The sequence below is a fragment of the Marmota flaviventris genome, chromosome 7, assembly GCF_047511675.1.
Source record: "Marmota flaviventris isolate mMarFla1 chromosome 7, mMarFla1.hap1, whole genome shotgun sequence".
NCBI lineage: Eukaryota > Metazoa > Chordata > Mammalia > Rodentia > Sciuridae > Marmota > Marmota flaviventris.
The window spans coordinates 87,745,520-87,760,802 of NC_092504.1; the positions used below are offsets into that span (position 1 = coordinate 87,745,520).

General features: G+C 35.7%; 1 protein-coding gene and 1 non-coding gene across 2 annotated transcripts in view; one reads left to right on the plus strand and one right to left on the minus strand.

Moving 5' to 3' along the window:
- Egf (epidermal growth factor) overlaps positions 1-15,283 on the minus strand; it is a 135,020-nt gene that overhangs the window by 32,464 nt on the left and 87,273 nt on the right. The window contains exons 23-24 of the mRNA XM_027935537.2: positions 15,018-15,123; positions 12,950-13,050 (exon numbers count right to left, since the gene is read on the minus strand). Of these exons, the coding sequence (XP_027791338.2) occupies positions 12,950-13,050; positions 15,018-15,123 (207 nt within the window). The remainder of the gene's footprint in view (positions 1-12,949; positions 13,051-15,017; positions 15,124-15,283) is intronic.
- On the plus strand, positions 10,800-10,872 carry Trnaa-agc (transfer RNA alanine (anticodon AGC)). The gene has a single exon. It is a non-coding gene; the product is annotated as a tRNA-Ala (tRNA).

Below are 15,283 nucleotides of genomic sequence, written 5' to 3' on the forward strand. Positions count from 1 at the left end.
CATTATCCTGCGTCATTCATCCCTGTCATTTGCTCTGCATTGCACTCTCCTTCAAGTACTTCTCTCCTTAGAAACTACCTATGTACTTGAAATTACAAAACTTTGGAGCCAATTGGAGTCAGGAGGGGAGAGTATCTAAATCAGTGAGTAAAAGTAAAGTGTTGCCCTCAGTCCCAGCATACTGAGGAAGTCAGCATCCTACATGGCTGGTGGGGGTGGCAGGGGTGATGGAGGGCAGAGATATTAGTATGAATGTCTCCAATGTCACCTCATAGATATGAAGTGCGCAACTTGGAAATCACTCCACTGACTCCACAAAGGGCCATACTGGCCCACCTGGAGAAGCTCTTGAAAAGAGTTATTTGACCATAATAATTGCAAATTTCATATAAGTGAAGATTGGCTAGCCCCGAGTTTAGGGTCTGAAACAGAGACTAAAAAAAGAAGAAGAAAAGCAATATAAATTATTCCTTCTTTAGAACAGCTGACGGAGAGCAAGACTTTCCTTTACTCCAAAACCTCATTGGAATGATAGAAGAACAGAATTTTAAATATGAATATGTGTGCTGGTGCCATGCTGTATGCCTGTGATCCCAGCAAGCCTGTGATCTCCTGAGGCAGAAGGATTGCAAGTTCCAGGCCAGCCTCAGCAACTTAGCAAGAACCTGTCACAAAATAAAACAATTAAAAGGACTGGAGATGTAGTCCAGTGGCAAAGTGCTCCCGGATTCAATCTCCAAAAAGAAATAAATAAAATATGAAAACCTGTCTTTCAGAGGATAATTTATAATATTTTCTTTTCTGGAATATTTTAATTTGATGGGCACAGGCAGGGTTCGCACAAACATCAGAAACAGGTTTAACTTCACAGTGTAAACAGGGTTCAAAAGCAATCAGAACCATGCCAATTATATTTTGGCTTTTCCCATCAGAAAAACTGCACAAACGTAAGATGCACAAAATTTGGTTTATGAGCCATTTACATAAAAATAATCGAGGAGTTACCCCGGTCGTAGGGGTATTTTAGATTTTCAACTACTCAATCTATCTACAGCTCTTGCCAAAAGGGCCCATCAAGGTGTCCATGTTCATATCAGGTACCTTTTTTCCTCTGCCAATGGCTAATTGGACCAAGAAAACAACCCAATCCAGGGTAATTCAATCCAACAGCTGGACCACGAGAGTAAAATTGCCTCTTCCTGGGAAGTTGGCATTGGGAAGCTGGTTCATTTTCTATTCAGTGTGACCTGTAGACAGGCAGCATCCATGTCAGCAGGGAGCTTGTTAAAAATGTTGACTTTCCCTGCGCATCTGTTGAGCCATGATTTGAATTTTAACAAAATCCCCCAGGTAACTTTGTGGACATTCAAGTTGAAGAGACACTAAGCAGGATGGGGATGGGGTTGAGGACATGCAAGATGAAAGGTTGTATGGAGTTTGCAGTAGGTTGGTTTCACGGCACAATGGAACACAGGCAAACCAATGGTATAAAAAAAACCATAAATGTCCTGCATGCAAAGGCGCTTTGCCCAGAGAAGAGGAGGAGCAAGACAGACCTTCAGAGAGAAGCAGAGACAAGACGACTTGGGATGAGGGAAAAAGGGAGTAGCCCCAGCTCCTTAGGCTCCTCAGGCTCCTCCTCATCCCCTTGGGGTTCACGGTATTTCATTTAACGTCTTGGATGGATGTCTGGTAAACTGTGGTAACTTTATGATCAACACCCTTAGGGCAGCTAGCTCCAGTGGGGTCTTAATGCTAATCCCTTATTATTTTTATATGACATTTCTGTGTCATATAGCTTCTACCAAAACTTTTTTAAAAATGTAAAATAAACTGCCTAGTGCTCCCCAGCATTTGGGGTCCCATCTGGAGTCTGGTGCTCAGTTTGAGCTCCTTGCTTTAGAAAGGATGCTGCTATATTGGAGCCAGGCCTCCAAAGAAGGGGCACTGGCTATAGTTTGAAACTACGTCTATGAAGTCTGAAAACATAATGGAAGAATGGGCATCAGAAGTAGTAATAGTTGACATTTAGAAGAGAAAACTTTCTGGAGACATGTCTTGAAATAAGACACCATTTTAAATATTTGAAGAATTGGTCTCCTTGAAGTTAGAGGTAACCCAGGTATGATAGCTCACCATAGGAAGAAGTTCCTTACAATTGTAACAGCATCACAGTTGTCAAGCTCCCTGTTCCTGCAAGGGTTGAGTTAGAAACTGAAGCCAGAAGATTCTCTTCAGAGAGATGGGAAAGGACTTTGGTACATATCATCTCTCAGATTCTCCAGTTGCAGGGCCAGGATCACAAAGGCTCTTCTTTCACGTATCATGTGCAATCCCTGAGGTCCAGATTTTTCATTCCTCTTATGCTCTGAGAACTCTGCTGAGTTTTACAACAGTGTTTGAACAAGACGATGGTAACAATTGTGTGGGAATAAAATGCCGCAGTCCGGCTGCAGCAAAATTACCGGGGGGTGACGAGCAACTTGTGTACATTGATACAGCAGGAGTGGGAGCCATTTATTGTAGGACAACAGAGGTATTTATACATTCCACACAGCTTATCTTAATTAACATAAACTAGATACAGCAGTCACCCAATAAGAAATCTCCACACTTAATGGCTCGCTGGCGCCACCTCACAAACCACTCCCCCTGGCAAAATACCAGGTGCCATCCTGACTTGTTTACAGACCTTAACAATAAAAAGTCATTTGGAATCCAAGAGATGAATTGAAAGAAAACTATGATTTTGAAGTGATAAAGGAGCAAAGCTGGTTCTGAGAGTTATAATATAGTAGCGAATTGAAAAAGTTGTTAGAGGAAGAGAACTTTAAAGCCAGATTGTGGAAGGAAGCTTCTGCTTCCTGCCATTTGTTATCTTGATTTTCTATTTTAATTTCTTAAAAATTATCCTTATCCATTATTTCATGAATACAGGAAGTACAGACAGTTTAATAATTATAATTTATAATTCCCAGCTCAGGACAAACATATGCATTGCATATGAACCTGCTTCATAATTTAGCAAACACAAAATAGCTTGCACACTGATTTGAAAAGCAGCATTTAAAACTGAAAGGGGAAACTCCAAACAATGGATTGTTGAAGGTCAGCTTAAACTAATAGAAGAAAATCAGAAGATCAGAGCAAAACAAAGCAACAGAGTTTGAATGTTCCTTTGCATCATAATCATGCACATCATTGTTTATTATCCTCAACCAAATAATTTCTTATGAAATTCCCAATGCCAATTTTTAAATTTTTCTGCATTGTCTCTTGGGCTAACACAGCCCTTCTTTCCTCAGATCTTCAATTATCTCATTCTTCTTTATCCCTCTATTTGTCAAAAGTGTTCAAGGGGTGTGGCAAATAGCATCTTCTGCCCTCCTTTTGGGCTCTTGTAATGGTAGGGGGAAATTCCCAGCTCAGAAGCATGTTAATCCAGCATGTGTGCTCTGTGGCTTCAGGGAGCCAGAGTTCAGCAAAACCAGCCCCAGTGAATGTAAGGAATGTGAATAATTCTGCTTTGGAATCCATGAACTGCTCAATAGAATTCAAGGACAATTTCTTTTGTGCTCTTTCTGCTCTTCTGTTGAAATGTATCATACAAGAGAAGTGAAAATAAATGTATACCAACACTCCACAGAGAAATAATAACACCCACATGCTCGCCACTGAGACTTAGAACACAACCAGGCTCCAAAGTGCTGGAGTACCCATCACAAAGGCCTTCTTTCCTAACGCCAAAGACAACTACCCTGATGAATTCTTTGCCAATAATTCACTTGCTTTGCATTGTAATTATACCACTTAAACCGGCATCTATAAACAACATGTTAATTTTTCCTGCTTATGAACTTTATAAATGAATTATTTGGTTTGTAAAAGTTGCTTCTTTCTTGTTTTTCTGATTAGCTAATATTAAACACTGTTTTTTTTTAAATTTGTTCTACTTAGTTATACATGACAGCAGAATGCATTTCAATTCATCGTACACAAATGGAGCACTACATTTCAATTCTCTGGTTGAGAATTACACGATGTAGAGATGCACCAATCATGCAATCATACATGTACCTAGGGTCATGATGTCCATCTCATTCTACCATCTCTCCTACCCCCATGACACCTCTCCACCCTGCTCTTTGCACAATCCAAACTTCCTCCATTCTTCCCACACATACCCCCACCCCCATCATGGATCAGCATCCACTAATCAGAGAAAACATTTGGCCTTTATTTTGGGGGGATAGTCTTACTTTGCATAGTATAATATTTTCCAACTCCATCCACTTATCTGCATGCCATAATTTTATTCTCTTTTAATGCTGAGTAATATTCCATTGTGTATATATACCACCGTTTCTTTATCCATTCATCTATTGAAGGGCTTCCACAGTTTAGCTATTGTGAATTGAGCTGCTATAAACATTGATGTGGCTGCATTACTATAGTATGCTGATTTTAAGTCCTTTGGATATAAACCGAGGAATGGAATAGTTGGGTCAAATGGTGGTTCCATTCCAAGTTTTCTGAAGAATCTCCATACTGCTTTCCAAAGTGGCTGCACCAATTTGCAGTCCTGTTTTTCAGATTAATCCATTTTCACATGCACAGCTGTAACTCACTTATTTTAAGTGCTATGCAGTATTCCATAATAAAACCCCATTTTATTTTATTTATTTTTTTATTTTATTTTTTTTATTTTTTTATTGTTGGCTGTTCAAAACATTACATAGTTCTTGATATATCATATTTCACAATTTGATTCAAGTGGGTTATGAGCTCCCATTTTTACCCCATATACAGATTGCAGAATCACATCAGTTACACATCCATTGATTTACATATTGCCATACTAGTGTCTGTTGTATTCTGCTGTCTTTCCTATCCTCTACTATCCCCCCTCCCCTCCCCTCCCCTCCCCTCTTCTCTCTCTGCCCCCTTTACTGACATTCGATAAAACCCCATTTTAAAAATCCATGTTATCATTGATGACTTTGTATGGCTTCCATTTGTTTTTCTTTTCTTTCTTTTTTTTTTTTTTTTTGGTATCATGAACTCTCATTTGTACTTTGAGATGTACATGTATATGAGTTTCTCTGGGATATCTGTCTCAGATAAGAATTGGTAGCTTGTAGGATCTGAACGTGTTAGCCTGTAGTGAACAATGTCAAAGTGAGTGCATCAACTAACACCCCCACCAGCAGTGTGTGGGAGGATGGAGGATCCACTTTCTTGCTGACTTTAAAATGGTTTGCCCATGACTAGATATGAAATGGTATCTCCTTGTTTCATTTTGCATTGTACTGGTTACTGTGATCGATCATCTTTTGCTGTGGCATTTGTGTTTCTTTTATTTTTTTTTTCACCTCTACATTGTTTCCACGTTTTTATTGATGCATGATAGTTGTATACTAGGATGCACACGTGTAACAATATAATTTGGACCAATATCATTCCCTACCATTTCCCTGTCTTCCCTCTTGTGACCATTTTTTTATTGTATTTTTCCTATTGACTATTGGAAGTGTTTATTACTTCTAGATTTACATGCTCCTTTGTCAGTTTTATCTATTAAAATTTATTTTCAAAGCTTAAGTCTTATACTTTTTACCTTTTTTATGGTCCACTTTTAGGAGTAGAAGTTCTTAATTTTAACAATAACTTATTAATGTTTTCCTTTTCTGGGTCTTATTTAAGAAATTCTTCTTTCCCCTAACATTATTAAAACATGCTCCAATAAATTCTTCTCAAAACTTTATAGTTTTGCCTCCCAAATTTAAATGTATATTCTACCTGAGTTGACACTTACATTCACTGTAAGGTAGGAATCTGTATTACTTTGTGAATGGATAATTTATCTTCTTAGCAGTATTTACTAATAGTCCATTTTTATGCACTGATATACATTGCCCACTCAGTCATCTTTTGAGTTTCTCTGTATAGGTCTTTATTTCATTCATCTACTTGTCTGTCCTGCAACAGTACCACATTTCTTAGTTATCATTTGCATTACAATAATTTCCAATGTCTGATAAATCAAGTCCTCCTATTTAATTCTTCTTTACCAGTAACTTCCAATTTTTCACACAGGGTCTATATCTATTTATATTTGCCTAAATATTGACCCTTTCAATTGCTCTTCATTTTTTGCCATGTTTACTTGATTCTATTTGGGATCATTTTACTTCTGCCTGAAAACTTCCCTTCAAAATTTGTGTTGGTACAGGTGGGTGTTCTAGTGACTTTAGGTGTTTGTTCTCTAAAGTCTTGGTTTTGCCTTCACTTTTGAACATTTTTGATGAATGAGGAATTCTAGGTCTTTAAATATCTTAAACATATCCTATATTCCTCTTTCATCATTTCTATTGATCAGTCATCTGTTTTATTATTTTTCATTTGAAAGTAATGTTTCTTATTTCTGAGTGCTTTTAAATTTTCCCTATTTTCTTTGTTCTATTTGTTTTGTTTCTACTTGTTCTGTTTGGTTTTATAGTATTTTAAAATCTGGTTTATTATTTTTCATTTTAATTTTTTATTATTTTCATTTTTAGAGTGTTTTCATACATTATCTCTTCAAATATTGCTTTACTTTCATTATCTCTCCTCTTCAGTTATTGTTTCATCATTTTGTATGTTTGTTTTGTTTTATTTTCTGAAGAACTGGAGATTGAACCCAGCCCTCTACCTCTGAGCTCAATCCCCAGCCCATTTTTAAAATTATGAGATAGGGTCTTGCTAAGTTGCTGAAGTTGGCCTCAAACTTGTTGATCCTCCTGCCTTAGCCTCCCGTGTCCCTGCCAACATGCTTGGATCCAGTTTATAACCTTTACAGATTCAAGTTCTTACTGAAATTCTTTTTCTTATCCTGTGTATTCTCCAATATGTAAACCTAAGTTATTTTACAAACCTTGTCTGATAAATTAAATAACTGATTCTCCCAAAAGTTTGCTTAATTGACTTTTTTTGTTTCGTTTTATTGTTGTTTTCTTTCCCTTTTGATTTTTGGCTAATTCTCTCACTTGTCTAGTATTATTATTGGTTTTTTTTTTTTATTATTATTGAGGGCAATTTTGTATATAAAAATTTAAAGAAATCAGAGATTCTGAATGTCATTATGTTCCTCCAGAGATGGTCCACTCTTGCTGGCACCAAAATTAAAGATTTCAATCACCTTAATTCTATTTTGGAATAACCTAATTTGAATTTATATCTCTGTGAGGATGGAATTGTTTCAGTTAGCTTTTTATTCAAAGATCTTATATGAAAGCTTTGATTAGTTATAAGGGCTACTCTTCTTCTGCAGATGCTAAATTATGAATTTTGTTTCCTAGCCCCATAAGACTATCACAAGCTTTGCTCCATTTTTATAATTCTTTGCATATCCTTTCAGCCTGTTGTTTTCACATTAGAAAATAATTTTTTTAGGTGTTTTAAATTTTATTTTTAATTAACATAGTAATTATACATATTTATGGGATACAGGGTGATTTTTTAAAAATAAATGACAGCAGAATGCATTAAATTCATATTACACATATAGAGCACATTTTAAAATATATTTATCTTTTAGTTATAGTTAGACACAATATCTTAATTTTATTTATTTATTTTTATGTGGTGCTGAGGATCGAATGCAGGGCCTTGCACATGCTAGGCGAGCACTCTACCACTGAGCCACAACCCCAGCCTGAGAGCACAATTTTTTATACCTCTGATTATACAACATACATAAAGTATGTTCAGACCAATTCATGTCTTCATACATGTACTTTGGATAATGATGTCCATCATATTCCACCATCATTGTTAACCCCCCGTTCCCTCTCTTCCCCTCCCACCCCTCTGCCCTATCTAGAAAATTCAACTCAAAGTGGATCAAGGACCTAGGAATTAAATCAGAGATTCTGCATCTAATAGAAGAAAAAGCAGGCCCTAACCTTCATTATGTCGGGTTAGGCCCAACTTCCTTAATAAGATGTCTATAGTGCAAGAATTAAAAGTAAGAATCAATAAATGGGATGGATTCAAAATAAAATTTTCTTCTCAGCAAAAAGAAAGAAAGAAAGAAAGAAAGAAAATCTGTGAGGTGAATAGAAAGCCTATATCTTGGGAGCAAATTTTATCCCTCACACATTAATCTCTAGGGTATGTAAAGAATTCAAAAAGCTAAATATAAAAAAAAAATAACCCAATCAATAAATGGGCCAAGGACTTGAACAGACATTTCTCAGAAGAGAATATACAATCAATCAACAATTATATGAAAAAATGTTCATCATCACTAGCAATAAGAGAAATACAAATCAAAACTACTCATCTTACTCCTGTCAGAATGGCAGCTATTACGAAGACAAACAACAATAAGTGTCGGCGAGGATGTGGGGAAAAAGTTACACTCATACATTGCTGGTGGGACTTCAAATTGGTGCAGCCAATTTGGAAAGCAGTATGGAGATTCCTTGGAAAACTGGGAACAGAACCACCATTTGACCCAGCTAACCCTCTCCTCAGTCTAGACCCAAAGGACTTAAAAACAGCATACTACAGGGACACAGCCACATCAATGTTTATAGCAGCACAATTCACAATAGCTAAACTGTGGCACCAACCTAGATGCCCTTAGGTAGATGAATGGATAAAAAAAAGTGACATACATACACAATAGAATATTACTCAGCAATAAAAGAGAATAAAATCATGGCATTTGTAAGTAAATGGATGGAGTTGGAGAAGATAATGCTAAGTGAAGTTAGCCAATCTCCCAAAAAACAAATGCTGAATGTTTTCTCTGATATAATGTGATTGACACATTAGCAAATACTTAGAGGAAAAGTGACACTGTCAGGTTCACCTCTGCAGTCTTCATTTGTTCTCTCCAAGAGCTTAGCCCCTCAAATCCTTATTGCTTAGTAATCGCCTGATGTTTTTGAGTGAATTACTATTTGGATTTTATCTAGTTCTTCTTTTTATTTATTCTATTCTTCTTCACAGCATCCATTTTATTTTTTAAACAGTTTTTCTAGTTATTTAGCAGAAGGTTCCTGATAAATCTAAATTTACATGACCAGACCTTTCCATATGCATTTTAGAAACAATTTTTCAAGTTTGATTGAAAATAGTAACATTTTTATTAAAGTGTTATTGAGTCTATATCTTTGAGAAGTGACAACTTTATAATATTAAAACTTCCTGGGGTTGGCGTTGTGGCTCTTGTAGCATGTGCAAGGTCCTGGGTTCGATCCTCAGCACCACATAAAAATAAATAAATAAAATAAGGGTATTGTGTCTAACTACAATATATATATATATATATATTTTTTTTTAACTTCCTATACATGAACATGGTATGTCTTCTTTTCTTTTGGGTCATCTTTAAAGTTTTCCATTTTTAATGTTCTCTGTAATGGAATCAGACACCTAATAGATTTATTCATGGTTACTTCACATTTATATTACTATAATAACCAATATATTTTAGCTACTTTTCTAGTTAGTATTACTAAGGTGTATTGAATTTGTGTTACAACTGGTAATTCAACTATAGATTATTTTGCATTTTCTGTGAAAATAATCAGAATGTAATTTCCTTATGTTCATCTTTTACATATTTTAAACATCTAATCTTACTGTTTTAGTAACATGAGAATTATATGTTCTTTGAATATTTAGTTACATTTGCCTGTTTTATCAGTCAGGGTTCAATCAAGGAAGCAAATCATTAGATATTATGTTATGATTATTTATTGTAAAAATTAATTCTTACATAATTGCAAAAGGATCTGGGAAAGTAAGGTCTAGAAGGGATTTGGAACATCGGAGTATAATGACTGATCAGGAATCATAGAACATACAATGGAACCTATGCACAAGCTGGAGTTGGCAAGGAGAGCTATGAAGCCAGGCACTTCCAACTTCCGAAGTGGAGCCACTGAGAGAAGGCTATAGAATGTGGATGTATCTGTGTCTGGTGGTGAGGCTGGGATCACTGGTATGACTTGGGGTCAATAGAAAAGGTAAAGAGATAATACAGAGTAAGGAACAATAAGGAAAATCTGCAGCCCAGCAGCAATCTCCATGAGAAAGAGTGAGCATTCACTGGCAACTGTGCCTCTTTCGCTGCATCTAACCACTATGACCAACTAAATCACAAAAATACACAGAAATGAACTCTGGGAAAGTTACATCTTACCTTCGTGACAGCACAAGGCTACCAATGTGTAAAGCCTGGTGTTTCTCTTATTCCTAGCCTATAGCTCTAGTTAGAGGAAACTGTCAAGTTCTCAGCAGGAGAGTGTTTGCTTCAGGCAGGCCTAGAGCTGAACTGCACATGAAACAATACAGATAAGGGTTTCTCATTTAAGAACTTAAAAGAAGAAGAAAGAAAACATAAAAGAAACACAGCAAAACATAAAATCTTGCCTGTCACAGCTACTTAAATTGACTAGATAGTTTTTATTTCTCCCAGCCTTATTTATGTTTAAGGATTTATTCCTATCACATTTTCAATTGTTATGCAATAATCATTTATTGGCATGGAAAGGGCATTAGTTAGAAATCAAAGCTAGTAGGTAGAACCAGAACCATATGGATTCAAAAGAACACAGTGTCCTAAGTTTTCATTAGGAGTGCCAAAAGAGGGCAGAACGTTCATTTCATATGTAGAAAATGACATTTAGTCAAATGGAATCTCAATCAGGTATTGTGTACAATGGACCATCAGAGTTAGGCAATGAAAATATTCAGTCTAGAAAAAATCAAATCAAATATCTTAGATAAAAATATTCATGGAGGCTGGGGATATAACTCAGTTGGTAGAGTGTTTGCCTAGCATGCAAAAGGCCCTGGGTTTAATCCCCAGCACCACCAAAACAATAAAACAAAAATATTCATTTTAAAACTTAGGTTATAAATAAAGGAGAATGTTTCTAGTGGAACCATGAGAATACAAGAAAAGAAGATAAGACATCTCTTCAGGGTGACTCACTGACCAAAGTACACAAAGTACATTCCCCCCCACCCCCACCCCTTAAACTGACCAGATTGCAGAAGGACAGTCTGGTGAAGGACTTAAAATGGTCCCAGTTTCTAAGGTATCAGAGTCATTGAAAGCTAAATGCAAACAGGGATTTTGTGGTTCAAAGATAATGGCATATTATGTGTTAGTGTGGTTTCATGTAATTTCTTTGGTTATTCACCAAAATCCTGTATGAAGTACAATAAGGTAATCCAAACCTTCAAAAATGCTAACTTTTGGAGAAAACAACAACAACAAGAACATTCAAATAAAGAAAGAAAAACTTGGGGGAAATTATGGCTATTCTTTTTCTGAGGTCAATTAATTCATCAGAAATAAATATGTCTCCCGATCCTCTAGAATATCAGTTATTAATTAAAGCAAAACAAAACACTGACAAAATATTAATTAGCTGGGGGGGGGGACTGAGGTTGTGACTCAGAGGTAGAGCGCTCGCCTACCATGCGCAAGGCACTGGGTTTGATTCTCAGCACCATATAAAAATAAAGATGTTGTGTCCACCTATAACTTAAAAAATAAATATTTAAAAAATTAGCTGGGAAGAATGTCATACTGAATAGTTAATTAATACCCATAAACCTTAAGTCATCCTCCCCATCACCAAATCTTTACCAAAATTTCTATAAAATATCCACTTGAAAACACAAGTTTCAATTATTTTTAATTCTGATTTTCTACTATAACCAAAATCTGGGGTGTTGAAGAGGAATGAAAGACAAAAATAGGCAAAGGGACTAGTTAATGCATAAACTGGATAATCCAAAGCCCCAAACAATCCAAAATTATTGCATTAGGCAAGTTGTGTTATGTGTAGTAACAATGCATTTGCGGCAAGGAAAATACTTAATTAGAATAATATAAAGTTTTACTTTAGAAGTCAGAGTTATAGATTCAAACTTTAAAAAAAATTATAATAAGGTTGGCAAATAAGGGTGGCAAATCACTTTGGTTCAACTCTATCACCACCACCAACTATAATTAACTACTTAATCAGGAGTACAGTAAAATGTTTATGTTTTATGGTGATTTTATTTAAATAATTAGAAGAAACTGATTGCCATCCATAATGAAAATGAAAATAAATCAGGGAATTTGCTTACAATCTCATATGTGAAAAATAAGTCTGTGCAAACACACAAAGGAAGAATTTAACATTTTCATGGGAAAAAATGCTGTAATGCTGTAAGAATAATAATGATTGAGAAATACTGATGTCTTTGGGGAAATGCTTTAAAAATTAAATGATTTCATTCAAAGATTTTAAAAATATAAAAATAAGTAATCTCACTCAGCAAAAAATCAAGTTGTAAATTCTTGTACTTTTCATTAATTTATGATAATTCATTCTGCAAAATTACTAGCATGGACCAATAGTTAATAAATTCCTTCAATGTATCTAAACAGTAATTTTATAATATTCCAGTCATTTCATGAAATTGAGTTCAGAATACTATCCAGATCAAAGAAATTACTTTGTAACTGACCAAACCTGCTTTATCCTCAGATTTATTCTGAGGGTGCAGGGAAGAAAAAAAATCTATCTGTATTGGCTATTAAATACACCACAGTTCATTAAGCACAATTGTCCCAATTCTCCTGGTCACTCTTCTTTGAAAATCAGAAATGGGATTGCTTGGAGGAAAACACAAAAGCACAACTACACATCTGCCTCTAGAACCCTGATTAGGTAAGTAACATTGAGATTGTGGAACCAAAATCTTTAGTATTCTACTTTTTGAAAGAAAAATATACTGTCCATCAACACGGTTTGTTCTTGACCTCCCTTTTAACTCCGTTGTCACTGAGTCAGTTCCATTTGGCATGGTGGATCTTTGTGGCTATAATGACTGGAGAAAGGTGGGGCATCTCAACTTCATAGGAAGGTAGAGGATAGTTTCACTCCATTACCTGGAGACCAGACTTTTTGTCACTGGATGGTGGGATCCAGCAGCCTTGCTCTGTGCCTATTCCAGGTATATGGGGTTCCTGTCTCCATGGCTGCACTGACCCTATAGAAAAAAGAAAAAAAGCAAATTAAAAAAAAAGAAATTTAGTATTCACATTATTCACAATGTCCAACAAAAGAGACCCTTAAAAACTGGGGTTTGAGAATTGGCCTGAAATACAAAAAGAACACATTCTCAAACTATTGTGGACTCAATTTCAAAAATTAAAACTGTCTTGGTTGGTTGAGAAAATCCAAAGAGCTATGCACCTGATATTGCTCTTTGGCTTTCTCTGTGTACTTCCTGTCTCCACATCTGGACCATAAATTACTTTGGAACAAACTCAAGTTTTCAGTGCACTTTTATCCCATTCTCTCAGTGTGGTCTTCTGCCCCTAGCAAGTTACTTTGCACTTAACTTGCACCAGTTGATATTGGCTAAGGTCAACAAAAATGACTCTATGAATCTACCACAAGTACTATGTTTTCACGGACTTTCTAAGAACAGAGAAGGGATTGGCTCAAAGCCAAAATTGAGCTTTATCTCCTTCCCCAAGCACACTTTCACCCCAGGCAGCTGATTGAGGATATATTACTCATATTGGGAGACAGTTAGATGAGTGGCCCCATAAAATGGGTTAAATTGTTTATAGCAGAGTACAAAAAAAAGTAGACATTCTAAACTATCCCTGACTACACAGCTAACTATAATGAGTCTTTAGTTTTTTTCTAAATGTAACCACATTCTTATCATAACATTGTGCTGGTGAGTGACTTGAAAAATTATATAATATGTACCTCTAAAGTAAATTACCTTCATAAAAAAGAAGTATGTGCTTTTAGATGCTTAAAAAAAGTTCTATGTAACCACATAGATGCTGTTACTTTCTAGTAGTAACAAAAAACAAAAAATAACAAAAAACAAGCAGCTTTTCAAAATGCTGAATTTTTAAATTATCCAGGCAACAGTAATATATATATATATATATATATATATATATATATATATATATATATATATATATATATATTACTTATTGTGGTATTTATGGTTTTTATAGTCAAGTCTTAAGTGTAGCTTAACATCCAGGCCTTGTTCAAATTAGGCAATAAGGATTTACTGAGTTTAGTATTTTGGGTTACCTGGAAGCATGTGTACAAGAGAGGTTTTAGAGTGACTTTTCCAGAATAAGAAGCCTATGTTCTCTCTATAAGGAAATCTGAAAAGAAGGTTATGGTAATAAGCATGAAGGGCAAATATCAGAAAATAAAGTAGAACTGATATTTTATTGGCTCATTTTATTAGCAGTGGAAATGTTTTTGTTGGCACAAAGATTCTCTAAGCTTTTTCAAAGGCTTATGACACAAAAGCATGTTCAATAATGTCCTCCAGGCTATGAAAAAACAATAATGCTATCTAAGACACAGCCCAAGACATTTACCATAATACAACTCCTGGCAAAAGTGCTATGTCAGAGGATATTTAACTCCATTTCTACCTGAAGCAGACTGAGTTCTAGAACAGTTTGAGAACCTGGGTTGATTTTATTGTCTCTCTGTGGCCTGACTGGACTTCATAGCCAGCCAGGGATCTGGCCGAGGTCTAGCCCCTGATAAGACTTGAATACTCTGAAATCTCCAGATCAACTTACATTCACAGGAATCCTTCCCACCAGAACATAAACACATTTTCTTGAAGCCATTTACAATTTCACTGGATCTATACTGACAGCTATCCATACAGATTCCAAACCCAAGAACGACCTTAAAACCCTAATTCAAAATAAGAAGTCACTCACTGAGCACTTGCTCAAAGTGACCTAGCAGACTGCTATGTGACTAGAGTTTTAGTGAACATGGTAATCTCATATAAGACAAAAATACAGTCCAAATTTGTTTCTCTAAAGCTCTATGGTATTTAAATACAACCCAGATGCTCACATAACTTATATAATTTTACTACTGTTTTTCTGGTTAGATGAGACTTTTCACTGGAAAACACTCATGATCCAGATAAAGATAACCATTCACCAAGCTCCAGGGAGGATAACTGGACAACATCTGCTGCCTGGCCATCCTTGCCAGCAGAAGGCTGACTCCCATTCCTGATGTCTTGATGTTCCTTTATGACCACAAACTATAGAAAAGAAAAGGAAAAGAGAAGTTATGAAAAGACAAACCATCCCATCATACATCAATTAAAACCTATGGCTTTATCATATTCATATACCTTATCCTACATAAGACAACAGAAAAAAGAGTCTGTCAAATTTATTTCTCTAGCTCATGAAAGACTC